This window comes from Schistocerca gregaria, chromosome 6 (genome assembly GCF_023897955.1).
Source record: "Schistocerca gregaria isolate iqSchGreg1 chromosome 6, iqSchGreg1.2, whole genome shotgun sequence".
In the NCBI taxonomy this organism is placed as follows: Eukaryota; Metazoa; Arthropoda; class Insecta; order Orthoptera; family Acrididae; genus Schistocerca; species Schistocerca gregaria.
The window spans coordinates 492,276,525-492,293,658 of NC_064925.1; the positions used below are offsets into that span (position 1 = coordinate 492,276,525).

Below are 17,134 nucleotides of genomic sequence, written 5' to 3' on the forward strand. Positions count from 1 at the left end.
ATGGTACCTTATACGAAAAGCATAAGCAGCTGAGTAAAACTGTCAACATGAATCGTACAACTTGCGGGAGATAAGCTAAGTAAATACGAAAACCAACCAATACGCACACAACGTAATTATACGAACTAAAACAAAATAACTGAGGTAAGTACTGTATGTTTAAAAAAGCAATATACAGAAACAAATTAATTTCACTGCTGGATAATACTTGGAAGTAGAGAGAGTGTGAAAAGTTTTAGATTCGATTGGAGGTATTAATTAGTTAATCTACGTTTGTGGTGACATAACATGCATGAATGAATCTAGGAAGAGAATGAAAGTGTATTAGAGTAATATGAGTTTATTTATATTTGTGAGAAGAAATAAATAGGGCGGTGGTTGTAGTGTAAGAACCCTGTAGGTAATACATGAGTATAAATGGCGATTTATGTGGAACATTTTTTAATGAATAATTACATGGATATACGGTGATGAATATGAAGATTAATTTTGCAGTGGTACCTAGGAAAGGGCCACGAAGGCGATGTAAGAAAGAATAGATTATATAGTTTTAAGTCTTAGAATGAATGGTTGTATGAGTGTGGAAAGCAAAGTATGATGATGTATGTACAGTAAGTAATTATGAAAACGACCATCTTGAAGAAGCAGTGAAGAATAAAGAAGAAACAGTGGAGTCCATAGTAACAAAGGTACACGCTACATTTAAAGTACACTACAATACAGTGATCTGCTACACAGGCGTCAGAAAGTAAAACAAATTAGTATGAAAAATATTTCTTTAGCGACTAACTGTTACAGCTTGAGCAACTATAAGGTGAATATTAATGAAAATATGATATACGATTTGTATGAGGAATGAGCACAAAATGCAGTGAAACAATATTTTCTACACTGAGTTCTTGACGCACGCAGAAGCGAAAACAGTACTTTAACATAAGCACGTTCTTCTTTCGCGGAAATGAATTATGAGTGGAATTACACATGGCAAAAATACAGTAAAAGTATCGGCCACACGTTACAAAGGGTAAACACATACATGTCGTCGCATCAATAAGGCAGAAATATGACTTGAAATATGTGTACATGAATGTGTAATATTACGACGATTAACAAGCAGTGATGAAGTCAGGATTGTCAAAGGAAAAAACATCCTACACACTCGCTCACAAACGAGCACTTGTAAATATTGTACGTAGTATGGTGTCTATCAAATGCCAAGGATAGAATAAGTACACTAACGACGCACTACAAGTAGCAATCTTAGAAGTAGCTTGATCTCTGAAGCAGACCTTAACAAATCTTCTTTTTCCATGTAGTGAGTAGTGCTGGAACGTATTTTCTATGTGTTTTTGTGAAGGTATAAACTTGCAGGAGGTCGGGCCTGCAAGTCAAAAGAAGAAAATGCAAATATTCAGAACAAATGAAAGATTCTTTCTAATTTACTTATTAGTGTGTAAAACGATACCAAACATGGAATCCATAAATGAAAACTGAAGGTGAACTGTACATTTAGTTGTCAACTATATTATTGTCAATGTCGAAGTCTATGTAAAATGTATGTATGTACTGCTTTCTGTGTGTATCTGTGAACGTAAAAATGCGCAAGTCGGTCCTGCAAGACAAGAACGAAAAAGGTGCCAACATTGTGAACAAATGCAAGATTCCTTCTAATTTACTTATTGGTGTGTAAGATGCTGTGTAACATGAAGTCCATATACGAAGTGTGAATGTGGACTGTACATTTATTTGCCAACTATATTATTGTCAATGTCGAAGTGTGTGTAAAATGTATGTATGTACTGTTTTCTATGTGTAGTTGTAAACGTAAAAACGCGCAATAGGTCGGTCCTGCAAGAAAGGAACAGGAAACCCAAATATTCAGAATAAATTAAAGGTTCCTTCAGATTTGCATATTAGTGTGTAAGAGGGTGCATGTCATGGAGTCCATATATGAAATGAGTATGAATTGTAAATTTGTATGTCGACTTTATTGTTGTCAACGTTTTTGTCTATGTAAAATGTATGTACTATTGTCAGTTTTATGTGAAATTTTATTCTTGAAAAGGAACCATTTATGTATGTATGTGAAGTGCAACGCGACGGACGAGTAAAACACTCGCACGTGTGAAGTAATACAAAAATGTTAAGGCCTAATAATAGTGAAAATAACGGCTGAGCCGTAGTAAGAGTAAACGCTACAATGTGGCGAAGTGAATACAGTGGGTGTGATGTGTGTGCGACGGAAAAATGAGAGGAAATCCGTATAACCACGAGTTGTGGTGTGAGAACCGCTGAACTACCATGAACAACGGAAGACAATGTCGAGTTCTGCAGTGCGGCCCTTACCTCACCTTGCTGTGCGAAAACCTTGTCCAGGCGCGAGATGATGTATTGGTGTTCTTCAGGTTGAGCGTTGGAGCTGAATCCGTCGTATCCAGGGCATATACAACACCGACTTCATGAGCCTGGAGTGACATTACGATGGATGCGCGGGCAGTGCTGCTGCTCACGTGGCGCTCGCGTCACTGCGATGGGCGCGGTAAACAATGAGCTGCTGCTAGCCAAAGCGCAGCGAACAGTGAGATAGCGTGTGCTGAAAAGACACCTTCTCAGAACGGCCAATGAACCAAAAGCAAGTGAGAAAAACAATTTTTAAAACATGGTGAGGACAATTTACGAAATGTAAAATTTTTCCCCTGTCCATACAACTTAACAAGTATAATGAAAAATCACAGACTAAGACGTTAGCACGACATGGACGTACGATTATGTAATATAAATATATGTGAATGTCGTTATGTGATATAAGTGTATGTGAATGTATTTATATGTATGAATTTGTAATGAACAATGAAATGAACTTCGTAGACTTGTAGTAGGTTAAGGATATTAAAACTCCATTGACTTGCACCAAATGACTCAACATGAGCACCAAGGTAAATAAGACTATTGTATACTGTCTCACTAAATAAAGAGACTTATTCCCGACAGTATACAGTAGGGGGGCAATTGTGATATACCTTTTGCATTTCTTACTTTTATGTTTTCATCCTCTTTAAAAGCAAAGAGAAAAGATGAGGTGGTAGTAGCCCAGCGTAGAGCCTGTGCCTACCGTCAGGTATTTTTGACTTTCAGATGTTAAAAGGGAGAGCAGTTTTTGTTCTTGTACGAGTTGTTGGAAGGAAGGTTTCGGTCAGTGAGTGAACGAGTGAGAACCGCCATTTTTAGCGAGTAATTGCAGACCGCCATTGTGTGTATTTTCTATGTGCATCGAACATAAATATAGTAGTGTTTTATTAACAGAATATTTGTGAGAGTTATTATTATTATTTCAAGTAGTAATGCAATAAGAAGAACGGAAGCCCACCTGTGTACTTCGGAAAATTTACGAAGATCCGAATATAACAACACGGCCACAGTCAAGGAGATGGCGATCGGACATAATATTATTATTATTATTAGTCGTAAAACTCCCATGTGGAAGACGCTAAGTAAAGCTGGTTCACTTTCCGTTCTTCTTGGTCTTCTGGTTCTTTTTATTTGCCCGCCAGTTTTTCATTGTTTGCGAAAATCTAGTTCTTCTTTCTTCGCTCCATTTTGTTCCGGTTCTCGGTGCTTTTATCTCTGGTTTAACCTCCCACTTTTCAACTTTTATTCTAAAATTGTTCCTTGCAGCTATTTCTTCTTTAGTAATTTTTGCTAATTCCAAATCTTTTTTAACTTTTTGGATCCATTCTCCTCCATTAACAAGAGAATCTACATATTTTACAATTCTTTTTGTTAATCTGTGTTCAGGAAGTCTCATTATGTGGCCATAGAATTTAAGGCGTCTTTTCCTCATGTCTGTCTCTATGTTAGAATATTCTTCAATTTTTGATGTTTTCTGTAATCTATATCCATTCTCGGTCCATCTTGGTCCCAAAATTTTTGTAATTATTTTTCTTTCTTCTTTCTTTAGATTTTCTAGATCAGTTTTCCTGTTTAGTGCCAAGGTTTCGCTGGCATATAACATTGATGGTTTAATGACTGTATTGTAATGCCTAATTTTTGCATTTAAAGATAAACATTTTTTATTATAGAGGTTTTGCACTAATCCTAAACCTTTACGAGCTTTTTGTATTCTTTCTCGTTGTGCAAATTTTTCCGAGATAATTTCTCCAAGATATTTGAAGTAGGGTACTCTGTTGATTTCTCCGTATTTTGTTTGTAATTTGGAAATTTCTAAATTTGTTGTTGTAAACACTGTCTTTTCAAATGATATCTGTAGGCCGACTTTTTCTGCACATTCGGACATAATATTAATAATTGGTATGCATAAAATACTATGAAGACGATTTGTTTATATAAATATAAACTAAAATGATTCCTTTCCCGTTACAGGCAATGCCTAGCTTATTGGGCTTGTCCTTCATGCCAAAGAATTAATCTCTTTAATTCATCCATTTTAAAAAAGCCACACATTCCAACATTTTATTATCATTCAGTCCCTATCCTATTATATTATCATACCAGAGCACATTATAACCACCAAATAATTATAACAAATTGGAGTAAGCAAAAAACATGTCGATATCAATTTCAATATCTTAACAAAAACGACTAATAAACTTAAATGGAAAACTCAGGGTTCAAAAATTTCTAGTGTCAAGAAGAGGAAACTCCACAATGAACTGAAATATAATAAAAACAGACGTTTTACTGAATATGTTTGCCATTATAAAGCTATATTTAAAAAGTTTGTGAAGGCCCTCAAACAATGCAAACATAAGTTCATTGTAGAACATAAAAGTAAGACAAAAGCAGTGTGGTAAATTTTCAAATCATAGCTAGGTATTAGTTTTAATACTAATAAAATATATAGGATATAAATAATTTGTAGCTTTATTGTAAATCCAGCTCAAATATCAGAATGTTTAATTGGATTCTTGATAAATGTGGCGAAGTCAGATGTTGACATAGCAGAGTATCAGACTCCAGAAGCTAAGTAAATTATGGATTTAAAAAAAAGTCACAGTGAAGGATGTGGAAAATGTTATATTTACATTAAAAAATAAAAACTCTGTTGGGTGGCATTGTACACCAATTAAAGCGATTCAAACTCTGTGTGGCATAATAGCATGCCCCTGGACTAAAATATTCAACAAGTCTTTTGAACAGGGATGCTTTCCCAATGTTATGATGTATGCTGAAGTCTGAGCTCTGCCAAGAAAGGGTTGAGGGAAGACCTGCGAAATTACCATACTATTTCCAATTTTCCAGTCCTGTCAAAAGCGTTAGAGAAAGTAGCTGCAAATCGCATCAAAAATTTGTATTGCAAAAATGATTTTATTGTAAGCAACCAATTGTGATTTCAACAAGGATAAAACATTCTGGATGCAGTGAATAATTTCACCGAAACTATATGTAAATCATTGGATCAGAGGAGTAAAATTGCAGGTATCTTCTGTGATCTCACAAAACACTTTGACTCTGTGAACCATGACATGCTTATCTACAAATTATACAAATGCAGGATTAAGGGCAATGCTCTAAATTGGCTAACATCATATTCACACAAAAAAACAAAGTGTAACAATTGCTTTAGATGTAGTGAGTTATTATTCTAAATGGAGTGCAGTATCACAAGGTGTGCCGCAAGGTTTCATTTTAGGTGAATCCAGTTCCTATTCTACATAAAGGACTAAGGCATAGATATAAATTCCCCATCAGTTCTGTCTACAGACGATACTTCTCTTTCAATTGTAGATGATGCTACAGAAAAAATTCCAAGCTCCATCGTAAGCACCCTGGATATCTTACAAAACTGGCTTCTGTTAAATGGTTTGAAGGTGAACACTGTAAAAATCTGTATCGTTCATTTCAAAACCAAACATTCAAAACGTATGGACCTTAAAACGCAATCTAATAATCAACTTACAGTAGAAGTTAGCATGGTCAAATATGTTGGTCAAAATGTGGACAAGACCTTAAGCTGGAATACACATTAACTTCCTATCAAGTAAACTACATAGTTTTGCAATTGTAATGGAAATACTTGCAAAACCACTAACTTGAGTACACGAAAAATTCCTTATTATAGTTATTTTGAATGTTATTAGATTTGGCATAATTTTAAGCATAGGTTGGAGTAGTGTATCTCAAATACTGAAAACTGCAATAAAAATGTCAGATACATCTTTAGTGCACAGGGAACATAATCTTGTCGCCCATGGTTTCGGAAACTAAAAATCCTAACTGTTCTCTCCATATACATTTATGAAATTATAATCTTCCTACACAGCAAGCAAAAAGTTTTAGTAACACGTATAAAGTGAGAAATAAACCAGATTTTATGCTACCTAGACAGCAGTCGGAACTGTGTGCACAGACCCCACAGTGTTTGGGAACGACAACATATAACAAGTTTATTGGCAAAAACATATTTAATAGGAAACAAGAACTTTTAAAAACGATATTGCAGCAGATTCTGTAGGAGAAATGCTACTATGCTATAGAGGAATTCATAGAGGATTAAATGATAATTTGAGCAATGGGTAATTAAGTGTTAGGTATTATTGTTTGTATAAAAAACAAAATTGTACTATTATTCTGATGCTGTTTGTTAACATCAGCTGTTCTATGTTTATGGTGAAATTTTACTGCAACTTTGACGTTGTCTGTTGTATCCGAATCAAATGATTTAGATTATGTATGTTATAATACAATTAAATCACAATTCACAAAAATAAATCACATTTCGCAGATCTGCTATTCACTAGCAACAGTCTGTCTGTGCAGATTGTTGTGCGCAGAAATTCGCGCAGACAGTTCGTTGCCTGTGTACAGCTTTGATAATGTCAAATGAAAGACTGCTTTAAGAACGCTTGTGCACACTTCTGAATTCATTTTTCAATACATTTACGTTTAAATTGGCTATTCTTTGAAATATTTTGAATTTATGCTAGAACATCTTTGGCTTGTACTTTTTCTTGTGGCGCGTATTTCCCATGAGCTCCTACGACTGTGCGTCCGTTTGATTCGATCGCCATTTTGGGATTACGTTTGTATTGAATGCGACAGTTGCAAAATTTTGTAGGGTAAGCGTACTGTGAATATTTTTGATTGAGTATGTGAAGTTTTTCACAGCAAGCGTTTAAATGTCCTTGTAAATTTTTGAGTGCAAAATATAAGCCTGCGTCGTTGAAGTAGAGTAACTTTGTTGTCGGCGAGATGTACGAATTTTTGTTTGGTGTCTATTTTGCTCAGTAATGAGTGTAATGGCGCAGCTGTAGACCTGGCTTTGAGTCTTATAAGCACCATAGATTCTTTGTTTTCAGGCAAATGTAAATTAAATTTAGTAGCTTTTTGTTCCAGGCACCAAAATGTCTCGATATCGAGATTCGGGGTCATCTGATGCTAAGTTATATGTTGGAGACTTAGGTACGTAAGTAAGACCTCTCATTTATATATTGCGTTGATTGATGCATTGTGAAAACTCAGTTGAAGTTGAAATGTTCAGTCCGTACCGACAGGAAGAGAAGTAAATGGATCCTTTGTTGTTAGGATCGTCGGCGTCCAAACAGGAACTTGAAGAAGCGTTTTCGTATTATGGCCCTTTGCGCAATGTGTGGGTCGCTCGTAATCCACCCGGCTTTGCGTTTGTGGAATTTGAGGACGTGAGAGACGCAGAAGATGCAATTCGGGGGTTGGATGGAAGGTATGTACCCTCATTAACTCGGCCCCTGTCTCACAACGATGTAACGCTGCTGTATTATCAGTAGGGTATCATTGTAGAAGTCACTTGAGAGCTAACCCATCTGAACACACACATGGTGTTGGGGGGAGGCTCATTTAGTTGTAAAATAGTTATCTCATTCATCTGAATGTGACAAGCAGTATGAACAAATATTTCGAAAACTCCTGTCTGTGACTAGTAATGTGTTCTGGGGTAAATGTGAATTTGTGTTTTCATGCATTTCTGTAGCATCCATAAGTAAGAGTATAACATGGGTTTATTATTACCAAACTTACGTCGGCAAAAGTATGTAATTACATTGAGAATTGAGTGCCCGATTGCATTGTAATCAAAATATTTTAAGCTGCATTAAAATTCCTTCACTCAATAGAAATAACTGTTTTATTTAGGGTGTTAGTGTTGTTCAGCTCTGCTTCGTCTTTTAATCTTAAATTTTATCATGCATGTGCTGTGATTTAATTACCCTATTTCCTTTCGTGTCTCACATTGTATTCTGAATATTGTTGGTGATTAATTTTCTGTGCTCTGTCGGACTTGAAGGAAACTGTGGAAGAAAGAAATCTCAGTTCAGTAAGGAATAGACTGCTTTATGTGTTACCAAATGCACTGCATGCTGGTAACAAAAGTTCCATATATATTGCTGGAGAATGTTGTGTACTATATGAATTTTTTGTCCTGTATTTTTCTTGTTTTTGAATTTAACATTATACATAACATCCAGTTCCTCAAAATTGCTCTTTTGGGCTAGCAGTTTCTTGTGCAGATCCCTTCAGTTTGTCCTGATTATTAATAGTAGGTACAGTAGTCTTTCAGTCATTTAAATTGTCTCCTTTATCACTACTTTTTCATTAAACAGAACAATATGTGGCAGAAGAGTTCGTGTAGAGATGTCAAATGGCATAGGTGGCAAAGGTGGCCGTTTCAGAGGTTCAGTACCACGACGAGGTCGGCCATTTCACCCCGAAGACAGGTGCTACGAATGTGGGGAGCGAGGCCACTATGCCCGTGATTGCTACAGATACCGTTCTCGTAGCAGTGGACGCCGCAGGTGAGTAATTTGTTCAGATTGGGGAGGAGTTCTGACCCTCCAAATCGGCGGCCTTGGCTGCTTGCCACGTACTGAAAATATTGCACACACGCATGCCCTGCTCACAGTTATAATTGTTGTTCCTAACGTTTTTATAGGAAGAGCGGCAGACAAATTTCACAAAACACACTCTTCGACCCGTACGGCTGACATATCTCGTCAAGTCGACCTCACAACCCAACTGCTCTGCAGAGCTACAGAGCCGCGAGAGCGAGCATTGCGTAGTGTTTTAGCGTAAAGTGGGCTACAGCTTCGAGTTCACCAGCCATCTCTAAGTTCTCCCTCTTCTGTGTCTACGGGTTTTATGTTCTGCACACTGTCGACAAGAATTTCTCGTAGTTCTGCTGTGCTTGAACCTCTAGAGCTACTGTTCACAAATAAGTGAGTCTGTAACTTGTACAGAGATGACAAGAAACTAATAGTATGGGTTTCATAGTTTCAACTCGCTGTCAAATTTTTCTTTTAATGTGATTTTTGTGAAATATTTATAAATGCTTAGTCTTTGAGCAGACTGTTAATCACAGTTGACAGGGAGTTTGTAATTGGCCCAACGTAGTCCACTTTGTGAGAATTACTATAGGACCATTCATATCAGGAAGGAAACATTGTGAGTTCTTAAATTTTCACAAATGGGAATACTTTGGGCTGGCTGTTAAACTCTGAGACCCAGTTATTTGTTATATAACATATTCATAACAATACTCAGTATCATTTGATTATTGTTCCATTTGCTTATACAATATTGAGACCATACTGATCAGTTTTGAAGTTTTCAGTTTGTTAAATTGTAAAATACATCAATGTGTAACTTTTAAGTTATTGTTATATTACTGAAAATTTTCATTTATTTTTCTGATTGTTGGCACATGGCAATAACTTATATAACTTCAAAATTACTGATGTTGGTACTAGGCTTGAGGCAAGCTTTCAAATTTTAATTTTGTTGTGCAATCTATGTAGTGTGGACATTTTGTTACCCGTTTGGAAAGTAAAGGGAATTTTGAGGGCTAACTCTGAGCCTATCTGGCTATTCAGGAGTAGTTTGCACAGTTTTTCATCCAGTTTATAGTTACAATATTTGCTTATCTTTATCCCGAATTAGTCCCACTATGTAGGGTTTAGTCTTCATTAGACTACTCTCCATTACAGGGTGTTGCATGCCATCTGTCTGGTGAGCAGCAGTTAATATCAAGTTATGTAGTCCATAATACTCAACTGAGTTAATTTCACTCCCATCTGCATGCTCCCCAAATAGTGAAAGAATTGAGTAGCAGTACTGAAGCTTCGGCGTTATAATTGTAGCGGACTTTGTTGCCATGTTGTTTTTAGTAAAATTCATAACCTTACACTTTTATTGGGACAAAGAAAATTGTTGCAGGTTTCTTTGTTACATGAACATTTTATTATTTCTGATCTGTTATTTGCAAGGTCGGGAGACATATTACTGCTTTTTCAGATTTTAGCTGCACATTGGAGATGAACATTTAATGTCTTGTTACAGAGAGTGAGACATTTTCATTAAGTTTGTATGCAGCTGTGCGTTTAATGTATCAGTTGTAGGAGTGATCTTTACATTGTATACTTCATAGTAAATTTTTGTTACTTTCATACACACAATTCATCCTCAGGTCATACTCACGTAGTCGTTCACGTTCAAGATCAAGATCACGTAGCCGCAGTAGGTCACGAAGCCGTCGTTCAAGAACAAGATCAAGATCTCGCAGCCGCTCGAAGACACCTAGGTCACGTTCTCGCACTCGCAGCCCAGCTCGCTCTAGGACACCGCGCTCAAGAAGCCGCAGTGGAAGCAGGTTAGAAAAAAAATTTATATTTCTTACTTACTTTACATTCTACAGACCTCTACACATACCTGACAGTGAGCTTGTCCAGAGGAATTTGATATATGGACAGGTAACATGTTTTATGCTAATGTATTTCCCTAATTTATTTGTTCGAAAAAGCCTATTAAGACTTAATGTGTAGGTCAGTTTAAAATACAGAAATCATTATATGGTAAAAGCTGTGTGTTTCAGCAGCATATTGTCACATGAAACTTGCTTTGCTCAGCCCTCAGATTACTGTTAGGCAACTACTGAGAGGCTAGAAGATGGAAAAACTATACTTAGTGCTGAAACTGAAATGTATTTGTAGCAAAGATTGTGGTAAGACTAATTATTTCTAGCAAATATCCCTCGTAGTTCGCTGGCTTTTAATGACATTCTAGCTGCTGTTGGATGGGAGTGTGAACTCTGATATGGTCTTCACAGTAATGAAGATGTCACCTTGGTGGAGGCTGGAAGTTATTCTGATTGAAATTATTTCATTGAATACAAAACATCACTGCGATGTCAAAATGTGATGTACTTAACGCTGTGGCAATATTTCGCAGCCACATGAACTTGATCATTATCTTTATTAAGAAAAAGTGCCCCTCACCATATAGTGGAGATGTTGAGTCACAATAAGCCCAACAGTGTCACAAAGGTTTCGGCCCGTAAGGCCTGCCTCTCTCTCTCTCTCTCTCTCTCTCTCTCTCTCTCTCTCTCTCTCTCTCTCTCTCTCTCTCTCTCTCGCACGCACACATGCAAATGCAACTCGCACACATGACTGCAGTCCCAGACAACTAGCCACACTGCATTTTCCATCATTTGATCATTATCCGTAAGTTACATCCTAAAGATCACGTAATTACATTAACATGAGCGCTAATTAATATAAGTAACTTGTGATTTTTGGCAATTTGGGAAAACACTTTGTGCTGGAGCCTTTTTCTCTTAGAGGATTCGTGTAAATGTAATATAATACTTACCAGAATTCGCACAGTATGGGAGAACAAGGAATTAGTTCACTTATTTTGTTTACCAAATTCATTATGGGAAAATCCTGGATGGAATATAGTGTTGTGCATGTCAAGTCAGTCTGAAGAATTATCTGGAGAAGATAAGTAAACCCTGAACAGAGCAAAAGATAGTGGTTATGGACTTCAGCGTTATTTCATACATAGGCTGGGTTGACACAGTTACAGCTTTCTGACCTGTGTTGCAGGCTTTTTTCTGTTTGACTGTCTTTTTTTTTATAATTGTGATCTTGTACATAAGAGCTTTTGCAAGTAGAGGACAAAGGGTGTCAGTTTCGTTCTTTGATCTGTCACATGAATTTGACCCAGATTGTCAAGAGGTTCTGTGTAGTAAACTGGAAACTTATTAATCGGAGGAATAGTTCAGTCTTGTATGATAATAGTGGCAAGACTGATTCGCCCGGCAGGGCCCGGCACTGAATTTCTGAATCTGATGTTGAATGGGGAGGCTACACAGTGTCATCGATCTATATGTACAAAGTTTCAGCGTGTATCTCCTCTCGTAGGTGGGTCCCAAGCTTGCACCATCTACACACGTGCTGAAATGCCAACTTCAAATAACTTACACGAAAGGCACTCTTACCTTACAAGCTCCTGCATTTGTATGCTGGAACAACTTTTTGAGCTATATAAGAGTATGTTACTGATTGTGATTCTTCAATTTCTCCAGGCGTATTTTATGGCGAAACAAATCTCTGGTGAACAGCATGGTATGAGTGCACACTCGTCACATTAGTGATTATTTTTCTAATACCTGTAGTGACAGGCATACTACAAAAGATGCAGAAAATGTGATTTGGAGAACCCATATTTAACCAGCTGTAAATTGTAATTTTATGAATGGATTAAACCAAAAATTTTAATGGCACTTAGCTATGTTGTTTTGTGCTTTCCATCAATAATGGTTGCTTTTCTGTCAAAGTGCATGCAACTGAAAAACTGATGTAAGCATTTTGGGTCCCATATTTTGGGTACATATTTGGGACACTATCTCCAGTGTGTGTTCTATAGTCTTTTTTTTTTATCGTACAGTATCTAGAAAGAGTATTCTTTTAGCTTCAGAAGCTATATAGTTTTATACATGTGTCTACACATTGCTGAAATGACTCCCAAAAGGTTTTAAAAATAAATTACACACTGAAAAATCTTTACAGCATTATTTGGGACAGAATTGAAAGCATTCTTAAAATATTGCCAATACTCTTTATACTGTTGTTGAAGGAAATATCTTCGCTAAGATATCAGAAATGTTTCATATGAAACACAAATTATTTTCTGTAGTTGTAATTACAGGATGGAATAGGAGGTAAAACAATGGAAAGGCAACACAATGTTCATATCAACTTCTGAGATCTCCTCTCCCCTGACACACACACACACACACACACACACACACACACACACACACACAGGCTCCATGTTCCACATGTCAGTCATCTATAAGCCTTTCCTTTATTTCATATTAAAAATGTTTCTAGTGCATACAGTTTTTAATTGATGCAAGTTATACTACTGTAAAGAAATGCTGAATCCAGAAGTAACTACAACGAAACCTCTTTATAACGTTCCTCCATATGATGTTTTACTCTGTTACATCATTTTTTTTGGTCCCGACTCAGTCCATATAAACAAGGTTAAATTTTTCTCTTTACTGCGTTTCATCTATATTACAATTTCCTCCATGTAACGCTCATATTTTTTGGGACCCTGGTCAATTATTTACCTCTTCATCATGTTTAAGTGACTGGATGTAGACGCATCGTTTTCCATTCTGTGTATTCACAGTTTGCACCAGCTCGGAAAGGCCACGCTCAGCGTGTTTCATATGTCAGCGGCAGAACCTGGTCACGTGACATGTGACGCACATTCTGCTTGCGATCTTTTTGGTGCCATTTCAGTCAATGCTTTGTATTTGTAGCATGTTGTGTGAGCTGAGCAGCAAACAGTTCGTGTGTCTAGTGAGAGTGTCTTCAATATGTTTTTTAAAAGCTCTCATCAGTGGACATAAGTGAAAAGTGGAAGAACATTTCTCTGGAAGAGAAGGTTTCTGTTGTTAAAAAAGTGGAGGCATCTCCTGGTGTGTGTCGCGTGAAGCTAGCGAAGTAATTTGAACTGTCCCCCTCAACACTATTATTAAAAACAGATTGTTGATAGTGGAAGGGTTTGAGAATTGTGGAAATTAGAAATGTAGGCATTTGAAGCCATCGACTTATGACGAAATGGAAGTTTTATTAACTTTATTTCAGCAAGTACTTGCTGCAAACATTCCTATAAATGGAACTATTTTGAAGGAGAAGGTGCTTCAAATATAACTGCAGTTACGAATGGAAAATTTTAAGGCATCCAATGGATGGATTGATAAATTTCGACAGTGTCACGGTGTTGTATACAAAGCGGAATGTGGAGAAAGTAAGTGTGGACGAACCAACTGTAAATCAGTAAATGCAGACTCTCCCTAATCTACATGGCTACAAACTGTGTGACATTTATAACGCTGATGAAACCAGCATGTTTTTTAATTTAATGCCGGATAAGACATTTCATGGGGAAAATTGCCTTGGTGGTAAGAAGAGCAAGGAACATATTACCATTTTGTTGTGTACAAATGTCTATGGCAGTGAAAAACTGAAACCTTTGGTTATCAGGAAGCTAAAAAGTCAAAGGTGTTTCAAAAACATTTCCGCATTTCTGTGCAAATATTCTAACAATGCCAAGGCATGGATGACGAGTGATATATTTTTCGTTTTCTCAGAGAATTTGACGCCAAAATGGAGAGTGCTGCAAGACAAATGCTTTTTGCTGTTTGTGGATAGATGTGCGGCATATCTATCAGATGAATCCTTTCTGAGAAATGTGAAAGTAATTTTCCTGCCACCCAACTGCACCAACCATCTGCAACCTTTGGACGTGGGACTAATACGTGACCTTAAGGTTAAATGTAGGACACCCCTTGTGAAAAAGGCCTTGAATTTGATGGACCAAAGAAAACTGGGAAACCAGCAGAGCTGACAACTGAAGCTGAATTTTTTACGGGTAATGAATTTAATTATGTATTCGTGAAAGGAAGTCAGTGCCGAAACTATTAAAAACTGTTTCACAAAAGTGGAATTCTGTGAGAATGAGATGGCTGCTCCTGTGGAAGATGTTGCAAGTGATTTACAAGTGTTTCAGGAATTAATAGACAGTGATTCTTGTCACTTTTGAGGACTTTGTGGCTGTGGATGACGTGGCAACCAGATGAGTGCAAAGTATTGAGGACCTGTCTGCAGAGAGAAGCTTGGAGAACAACAGTGGTAGAAAAAGTGACAGTGACAAGGAAGATGACCCCGTGCCCTCATATACTAAGGCAACTGAAGCCTCTGAAACATTCAGGAGGTATATGATGGCCCATAGACTTGAGGACAGAACAGTAGTTCAACTTGTTCATTTGGAGCAAGATATGATTGCCATAGAGTCTAGGAGAAATAGAAAACAAACATGCTTGCTTGAATATTGAAAAAAAAATCATAGGTATGTGATTTTAGGTTCCTAGAGTTTTGTGCAAATTTAAGTTCCATTTCATAATTAATTATTAAAGTAATTTTTTTGTAACTGATTCTTTTTTAATCTGTGTTTTTATGTAGTATGTTCAGTATATCATAAACAAAATTTGCCTCATATTTTATAATTGGGTCAACTGAAGAATGTGATACCACCTGTCAGCTTTGGACAATGTCATATCTTAAGAATCTGTTATAACTTTTTACAGTACAAACTGATCCATTTACTTTCACCCATCCTCCTAGCGAGCCCCATGTTTTAATTACAAAAAACTAATCATTTGATACATTGATCATTTGCAATGAATATCATACAAAAATGTTGTGAAAATTTAAAATGTCATCTTTGGCACCATTTGTCAAAAATGATTAGTGGTATCCAGATCTTCAGTAATGCCCTATAATTATTATTTGGAAGCCTTCCTCTGTATAGTGTTTTCCTCTATAGTGTTCAGAATTTATGGTCTCTTGAAAACTGTTATATAAAGATTTCACTGTATCGGCTGCACATTATTTAGCAGTTCTATGGTATATATGACTCTGTTTAATAATACGTGAGGTTTAGCAGCAGAACATTGACACACAATATAGGGTTTTTCATTCATAGTTTTTAATGTTTTTAAAAGAGCTGAACATACAAACACACAAAACTGATGTCAATTTAAAGGCTTTCACACAAAAATAAGTTAGTAAGTTGTTTTCTTCCCACAATTTGCTAGGAAAGATGCCAATCACTTGATTTCACTGATTCTAGAGACATGAAACTGTGATAAGTCTATGCAGGAATAGCAACTGGTTAAGTGTGAATTTTTACATATCTGATGACTATTGGGGTGTCTTGGAAGTAAATTCCCACTATTTTCAAAATCCAGTCAATATACAGTATCCACATATGGATTATACCCCTGAACTGATATGTCTGTAACGCATCTCCTTTATTGCCTGGACAAGTTTTTATTTAAAGATGTAAGATACATACTTTACTTGATGTGGCCATGTTTGTCCCGCCTTTTTTGCTTTTTCACATCAACATAAATAGCCAAGGAATAGTGCATCCTGTTTTTCTACCTGTGTACTATTGTGAAATGTGAGCAATGGTATTGTTTTTGTCTGACCTACAAGTAAATATTTTTGGATGATGGATATACTGCTTGCAATGCTGTAATGTTGTTAGCACATTTGAGAGAAATACATCATTGTAAAATGTTAGTTTTATGTTTTGTGTGTCTTTTCTGTTCCTAAGAAGTCTGAAAGGAAAGTTGCAAAGGTGTAAGTTTCTAGCCCCCCTCCTTCATACCAAATGTTATATACCACTGAATCATTGTGCAAATTGTAAGCAGTGAGCCATGGCACACCAATTTCTGTGTAAAATGAAAGACAACAAGATTGCAAATGCTAATTGCACTGCATCTACATGCACATACGTAGTAAATGCACAGCCATTTCCTTTATCAGTTGCCTTCATCATTTGACCTCTCCTGTCTTGTGTTCTTTCTATATCTACTTAGCCTTGTACTAGCTCAAATATTATATGACTTGTATGTAAAACAGATCACATTAGTCCTTCTTTGGACAGAATAAGGCAGTTACAGTGCATTTAAAATAAGTTCGGTGTGGACTGAGTGGAGGAAAGAGTAGTTGCCAGTGTGCTGAGTGTGGCAGCAGGGCGGGGGGGGGGGGGGGGGGGAGGGTGATAACCACCATACTTAGTGGGACCTGGATGCCCTGAGGGCCCCAAAAATGGAATTCTTTCAATTAATAAAATTCTGTTCTACTTGATTCTAAGAATATACTTTTAGTACATAATAATTTGTGTGAGCAAATGCCTTTCTAAAGCAGACGCAACTACTGAATGCCTAGTTATCACACTGTCACACAAGATGTTGCCTACAATGTTTTGCTGTTCAGTTTTGGCG

The 17,134-nt window shown here is 36.7% G+C and overlaps 1 protein-coding gene across 1 annotated transcript in view; it reads left to right on the forward strand.

The window, feature by feature from the left end:
• The first annotated feature begins 6,805 nt into the window (after positions 1-6,805).
• LOC126279082 (serine/arginine-rich splicing factor 7-like) overlaps positions 6,806-17,134 on the forward strand; it is a 28,989-nt gene continuing 18,660 nt past the window's right edge. The window contains exons 1-5 of the mRNA XM_049979542.1: positions 6,806-7,076; positions 7,354-7,419; positions 7,543-7,696; positions 8,592-8,783; positions 10,451-10,633. Of these exons, the coding sequence (XP_049835499.1) occupies positions 7,362-7,419; positions 7,543-7,696; positions 8,592-8,783; positions 10,451-10,633 (587 nt within the window). The 5' untranslated portion in view covers positions 6,806-7,076; positions 7,354-7,361. The remainder of the gene's footprint in view (positions 7,077-7,353; positions 7,420-7,542; positions 7,697-8,591; positions 8,784-10,450; positions 10,634-17,134) is intronic.